This window comes from Musca domestica, unplaced genomic scaffold, assembly GCF_030504385.1.
Source record: "Musca domestica strain aabys unplaced genomic scaffold, Musca_domestica.polishedcontigs.V.1.1 3, whole genome shotgun sequence".
Taxonomy (NCBI): Eukaryota; Metazoa; Arthropoda; class Insecta; order Diptera; family Muscidae; genus Musca; species Musca domestica.
Genome location: NW_026712299.1, coordinates 16,724,548 through 16,731,098, shown reverse-complemented (window position 1 = coordinate 16,731,098; position 6,551 = coordinate 16,724,548). Strand labels below are relative to the sequence as shown.

The following is a 6,551-nucleotide window of genomic DNA, read 5'->3' as shown; positions in this document are numbered from 1 at the left end:
CAGCTTCGACTGCGATCATAGTCTTTGCGATAACGCCGGTGATCTGAGTCTCTATCACGTTCGCGATCTTTTCGCTCACTGCGTCCATTTGTTTCCCGGCGATCACGATCTTTTCGACCGCTACCGCCGCGAGATCTTGATCTGGAACGTGAGAGATTTCTTTCTCTTTCACGATGGCGTTTTTCGCGCTCCTCTCGACGCCTTTCAATTTCGCTATCGCGACGTTGTGGTATTTCCCGTTTCTCCTTATTATTACCGTGATTATCCTTTTTGCGATCTCTTCCACCATTCTTTGAATATTCCTCGTCTCTTCTTCTATCTTCATGATACCACGCGATCATAATAAAAATGCAGTTTCCGATACGAAATCTTTGTCTGGAGGAGAACGGTCATATAGCACTGTAGCTTTTCTCATCTCTTTATGGTCATGTGTTGATCATCCTTTTTATTTCTTGGATGAGTACGATGTTTTTACGGTGAGCATAAAGGCATCCGATCCCATATTCTTGTTTCTAAATACGATCGTGTTTATATTAGGATGAAGTGAACCGAGAGTACATGACACGTCTGCTCATCGATGAAGGGCGTAAACGTCCACTTCGACAGTATTCTTTCTTAACGCCTCAGGATATGGCATTGATGTCCGAAGACTTTATAAAGATATTACGGTAAGTATTTCTTTTTGCATTTGTAATTTAAAACTGCAAGTAATTGAGATTTTCATCTTAACAGATTGGGAGAACCAGAACGCGGTTGATGTATTAATTAAATTTGTTGGTTATTCTCTAACAGCAACTGGAATTGCAAACATTTTATTACACTAAATATGCATATGTACATTTTTACTATTTTTATTCCAAATATTTTGTATTGGTATAATTTCGAATATGTTTTTTTATGTTTCATTGAAAAGACACGAAGTCCAATAAAACGCTTTTTCACAAATGGCGTGTGTAAATGGGTCAATTTTCAATAAATAGTTGTTGTAGCAACTAAAATACGTAAAGGATATATCTTTGGAAGGATGATCTTATGAAATTATTTTTTTTATTTATTTACAATTATACTTATATTAACTATAACAATGATTACATGGAGTGCAGGAGCACTAGCTACAAAGGCCATCAGCGTCACACGCTGTCCGAATGTGCTCTTGCTTTTATATAGCTGATATTAGCCATTTGGTGCACAATTAACCCGAAATTGAAAAAATATATGCACGGGAGCTATATCCAAATCTGATCAGATCTTGATAAAATTTGGCAAAGGTATTTCCCAGCTCAATAGCATATATGGTACCAAATTTCTTTCTTTCTTTCTGTCAAATGTGTTGAACTTAAACACCAAATCGGATGAGACATACATATATGGGAGCTATAGCTATATCTGAACCGATTTTCACCAAATTTGATGTACTTGCTTTTAGGTTGAATTCGGTCCGATGTGCCAAAAATGCAGGTTATTTGGACTGATATTGGCCATTTGGTGCACAATTAATCGGTTGAAGATATATATGAGAGCTATATCTAACTCTGATCCGATTATCATCAATTTCAATAGGGTTCGTCCTTGAGTCAAACAAATATTGTTTGGAAAATTTCATCTCAATCGGATAATAAATGTGACCTGCATTTTGTTCACAAGAATACATGGACATACTGACGGACGAACAGACGGACTGACATAAATAAATCGATTCAGAAAGTGATCATGTAAATATACTCAAAAGTAACTATGTGTCTATCTCGCTTCCTTCTCCATGGTACAAACAAATGCACAAGGACATAATACCCTTACCATTATGTGGTGTAGGGTTTAAAAAGATAAGTTTGCGTCCGTATGTGTAGGGTAAATGACACGCTGAACCCTAAATCCGTTATTTCATGTCTCGCGTCTCATTCCTTGTGGTTATTTTTATCGAAAAATGTATTTTGCATCATGGCCATTAGTAGAAAATATTTTTTTTTAATTTCAAAGTTTCTTAACACCACATGTTTTTATAGTTTTTTCTTTTTTTATTATAAACTAATAGTTTGTACAAATATTTGCACACATAGTAGTATTATTTATATTATAATGATAAATGAATATTTTACAAAAAATAAAATAAAAAATTGTAACTTTTATTACTTTAGTCTTTCCATTTATCCACGTTCCTTAGAAGTATTTCGTAATTTAGAACGTGAATATTCACGTTCATGTTTCTCATTTCGATCGCGGCTTCGACTGCGATCATAGTCTTTGCGATAACGCCGGTGATCTGAGTCTCTATCACGTTCGCGATCTTTTCGCTCACTGCGTCCATTTGTTTCCCGGCGATCACGATCTTTTCGACCGCTACCGCCGCGAGATCTTGATCTGGAACGTGAGAGATTTCTTTCTCTTTCACGATGGCGTTTTTCGCGCTCCTCTCGACGCCTTTCAATTTCGCTATCGCGACGTTGTGGTATTTCCCGTTTCTCCTTATTATTACCGTGATTATCCTTTTTGCGATCTCTTCCACCATTCTTTGAATATTCCTCGTCTCTTCTTCTATCTTCATGAATGTAATTTCCGAAATCTTCCCTTTTCTTACGTTTAATATCTCGTTCATTTTCAACGTCTTCTGAGTCAGATCGTTTGGACTTCTTATTCGGTTTTGTTTTTGATTTCGATTTAGTCTTCTTCTTCGATTTATCATTTCCACTTTGCTCCGAGTCCGAACTGTCTGAAGATTTTGATTCACTGCTACTACTTTCGCTTTTCGAAGAATCATCTTCAGAAGAAGTGGTGCCTTTTTTGGACTTTCGCTTCTTGGTCTTTTTCTTGGTGTCTTTTTTATTTTTATTTTTCGATTTTTTAGTTTTCTCCTTTTTATTTGAAGTTTTCTTCTTTTTAGTCTTCTTAACCTTGCCTTTACGTTTTTTCTTATCCACTTCTGAATCACTTGAAGAATCCGATGACGAATCACTAGAAGATGATGATGCAGACGATTCCGAAGATGAAGAACTTGATGATGATGAAGACGAGGTTGAAGATGATGATGATGAGGAGGACGACGACGAATTTGAGACATCTACAGGTTTATTGGCCAGAATTTCAGCATTTATGGCGGGTACAGATTTCGGGGCATTCTTTAGGAATTGACGCAATTCATCAGTTAGGCCACCCAAACCAATGGATGTGAAAAAGTTAATGGAAAATCGTGTATTTCTGGGATTATCTTTGGGAAAAAGCCCGGCCAAACTCTCTGCTAAAACTTCATCCTTAAGTTTTTTATTCAATTGGCCCAGACCCATGTACTCGGCCAACTCTTGAAAAAGAATTTTTATGAAAATACGACTTGATGATGTTGTGTCGTCTTCATTCAGCTTTATGCAGTCCAAAACATCCCAACTTATGGCATCGGTAAACAACAAATGAGCAAAGAATTTGCTTACATTTCGCAAACGATTTGTATCCAAACGATGTGTGGTCTGATAGGTATCCTTGAAGATTTCCTCAAACGGTTCTATATACGATTTGTTGATGTTACAAAATCTCTGAGCCAACAGACCATAGAACTTCTCATAAGTTCGTTGTTCAGCGCAGCAATCTAAAAACATATGGCAAAGCTCTATTTCTTGGCCGGGTTTCAATTGCATTTTCATAAGCTTATGGGCGCACTCCTCATAATCCAAACTGGAGTTAATGGTCAGATATATGGTTCGCCTTAACGCAATCAGATTGGTTTCCGTATTATCAATAATATCGCCAGCTGTGGGTTTCTCATCCCCCTCATTTTTGTCCTCATCCGAGTCAGATGATTCAGAGTCGGAATCACTACCCGAACCAGAGGAACCATCCGAATCTGAGGCATCACTCCCCAAAATCTCCTTACTAAGTCCTTTGTATTTCTCTTCATTGGCCTCGTATTGTTCATCAAATTTAAAAGCATCTAAAAAGGAAAAAGATTTATCAATAAATAACACCTTTTTTTATAAATTGCATGGAAACTTACTCAGTACATCTTCTGGGGATGTGGCATCATCCAACATTAGTAAATGTGTAAATTGATCATCCTCTTCTACCAATTCCAAGGACTCTATGACCGATTGATGATCCTTAAAACCATCTTTGCGTACTTGGAAAACAACTTCAATCATATACTGCACACGTTTATCTAACTTGCCCTCATGCAAGATATTTTTGAGCATTTCAAAAATGGCTCCAATGCCCTTCGATGAGACCTCTGTCAACTTCATACCACATTCCTTAAGAAATGCTATGGCCACTTCAACACTATCGTCTGTCGGCGATTCAACCAAAAGCGTTAGAATTTCCAAGGCCAAGATTTCATGGGCCACCCTTTGATTGACCAAGTGGGCTATGAAACGTGAAGATGACAAACACACAGTCTTATCGTTACGTCGAAAGGCTCGTTTAAATTGTATTACCAAACGTTTCAACAGCAATTCTCCAATATTGGGAAATTTCGAATTAATAATAGCCACCAAGGCGGCATAAACATGGGTAAATGTCGGCGATGCAGCTTGAGCCTGTATTATGGAACGGCAAAGCAAGCCTCTACCACGTACTATATTTTCCTTTAGCAGTTCTCGGGTAATAATTGCAATATTATCCACATTGACTTTATTAATGTAACCATGTATGGATTTCTTAAGAGCTTCCCAAGCAATACGTTGATATGCAGCCGATGCTTTGTCCGTAATTTCTGCTTGCATCATACGCAACTTAGCTGGTGGTATATAGGCTCCACCGGTACGTGATGTAAGTATGTCTACAGTTTTCCTTTGACGTTCTGTAATCTTGGCCTTGGGATCAGTTACCGTGGCATTATCATTCTCTTTATCTTTTTCCATTTCAGCAGATACTTTATTTGTCTTGAACGAATCATCTTCATCTCGTCTGGATCGTTTTGATTTTTCCCTTTCATCACGTTCTGCATGACGTCTCTTACGTTCCTCACGTCTTCTTTCGATTGACTCAGAGCGACGAGATCGTCTTCTCGCATCATAATCTGATGACACCGAACGACGTCGTTCATGTCGCCTTTCTCGTGAACGTGATCGTCGTGGTGTTCTTGATCGGTGTTTACGTTCTGGTCTTCGAGAACGACTGCGACTGCGAGATCTACTACGACTTCTGCTAGATCTTGACCTTGATTTCCGTCTTAGTTGGTTCTCCTTATCGCCGGAAACACTTCGTCTGTTCCTAGATGAATCTCGGCCGTGTCTGGAGGAACTTCTGTTTCTTGATACACTCCTTTTAGAACGTGATGGACTTTTTTTAGATCTTGAAGGACTTCTTTTAAGTCTTGAAGGACTTCCTTTGTCTCCTGAATGAGTTCCTCTACTGTCTCCAGAATGACTTCTTCTTTCTCTAGAACGGCTTCTATTGGCGGACAGTTGTTTTTCTTTGGAAGGAGATCTCGTTGAAGAATTTTTTTCATTATTTTCTGTAATTTCACCTTCTTCAGTGTCAGGTTGCTTCTGAGGCGGTTTTGTTATTTCTTCCGCTACGTTCTCATTTGAAGCCTCTGTGTCATTTTGCTTGGCATTAACGCTATCTTCCTTTGCCAAATTTACATTCAATTCATTCTCCTTAGGAATATCTTCAACCAACTTCTCTTGTGTTTCCTTGGATATATTATCAGGCGTATCTGTAACTGTTTCCTTTTGGACTACTTCCCTTTGTGCTGATGGACTTTTGGATTTGTTTTTGACTTTACTTTTAACCTTCTCACTGTCTGACGATGAACCGGAGCTGGTAGATACTTCGCCATCACTTGAACTACTTGAGGACTCCGACGAGTCGGAATCAGAAGACGATGAAGACTCAGAACTGGACTCACTTTTCTTTTTCCGTGATTTCTTGTCCTCTTTTGAAGGTGTTTTTGATTTTTCCTTTTTCTGGCGTCCATTCTTCTCCTCATTGGCAGCGGTCTCGGCGGCGTTCATCATTTTGTTGTTGTTGTCAGACGTTGTTTTTGTCTCTACCACATTTTTGTCAGCATTTGTTTCGCTTTCATTTCGTGAGTCGTTATTAGTATCCTCCGAAGAATTTGACGAAGTGGAGGTGTTATTTTCAGATTGACTGCCAGTCATGGCCGTGGTTTTTCTAGATTTCTTTTCCTAATATCTTCACAAAACGTTTCGAGTCCCAAGTAAAATATCTCCGCCAACAGCACACAGTAGGGATATGTAAGTCGATTTTTAACTAATCGGCGTTGGTTAAAAGAAAATCGAATAATCGATATTTTGTTAGTTTGGTTATAATAATCGGAATGTTAACCGCTAGTGGAAGTTTCATTTGGAATAGAATGCTTTTGTATGGGTCCGCTTTAGAAATCCCATGGAACCAACATTGTATATAGGAGCCATATAATTCCCACTAAATTTGACAGAATTCTTCTTATGCTATAGTAAAAATCATTGCTATAGTGGGCATAAAATGAATGATATAAATGAATTAGAAGGCATGGATAAAAACGGTTAAAAATGTATATGAAAGCTACATACAGGGTGGGATGAAAAAACTGCAACCAACTTCAGACTGCTGTCATTTCTAAG

General features: G+C 38.2%; 2 protein-coding genes across 2 annotated transcripts; one reads left to right on the top strand and one right to left on the bottom strand.

Annotated features, from left to right (window-relative positions):
• The first annotated feature begins 308 nt into the window (after positions 1 to 308).
• LOC131803379 (structural maintenance of chromosomes protein 6-like) lies at positions 309 to 1,038 on the top strand. Its single transcript, XM_059124615.1, has 3 exons — positions 309 to 476; positions 538 to 668; positions 733 to 1,038. The coding sequence occupies exons 1-3, from the start codon at positions 324 to 326 to the stop codon at positions 755 to 757; spliced, it is 309 nt and encodes a 102-aa protein (XP_058980598.1). The 5' UTR covers positions 309 to 323; the 3' UTR covers positions 758 to 1,038.
• Positions 1,039 to 1,945: 907 nt separating this feature from the next.
• Positions 1,946 to 6,195, bottom strand: LOC131803373 (pre-mRNA-splicing factor CWC22 homolog). The gene is made up of 2 exons (XM_059124596.1): positions 3,980 to 6,195; positions 1,946 to 3,916 (listed from the first exon to the last, which is right to left on the bottom strand). Exons 1-2 carry the CDS (start codon positions 6,084 to 6,086, stop codon positions 2,145 to 2,147), a joined length of 3,879 nt encoding a protein of 1,292 aa, XP_058980579.1. The 5' UTR covers positions 6,087 to 6,195; the 3' UTR covers positions 1,946 to 2,144.
• Between the last annotated feature and the right edge of the window lie 356 nt (positions 6,196 to 6,551).

Bases quoted from the DNA above. Each gene is read 5' to 3' on its own strand.
- LOC131803379 (XM_059124615.1), top strand. From the start codon at position 324: ATGATACCACGCGATCATAATAAAAATGCAGTTTCCGATACGAAATCT. The intron at 477-537 runs GTGAGCATAAAG...TGTTTATATTAG, and splicing joins ATGAGTACGATGTTTTTACG to GATGAAGTGAACCGAGAGTA. The intron at 669-732 runs GTAAGTATTTCT...TCATCTTAACAG, and splicing joins GACTTTATAAAGATATTACG to ATTGGGAGAACCAGAACGCG.
- LOC131803373 (XM_059124596.1), bottom strand. From the start codon at position 6,086: ATGACTGGCAGTCAATCTGAAAATAACACCTCCACTTCGTCAAATTCT. The intron at 3,917-3,979 runs GTAAGTTTCCAT...TTTCCTTTTTAG, and splicing joins ATCCCCAGAAGATGTACTGA to ATGCTTTTAAATTTGATGAA.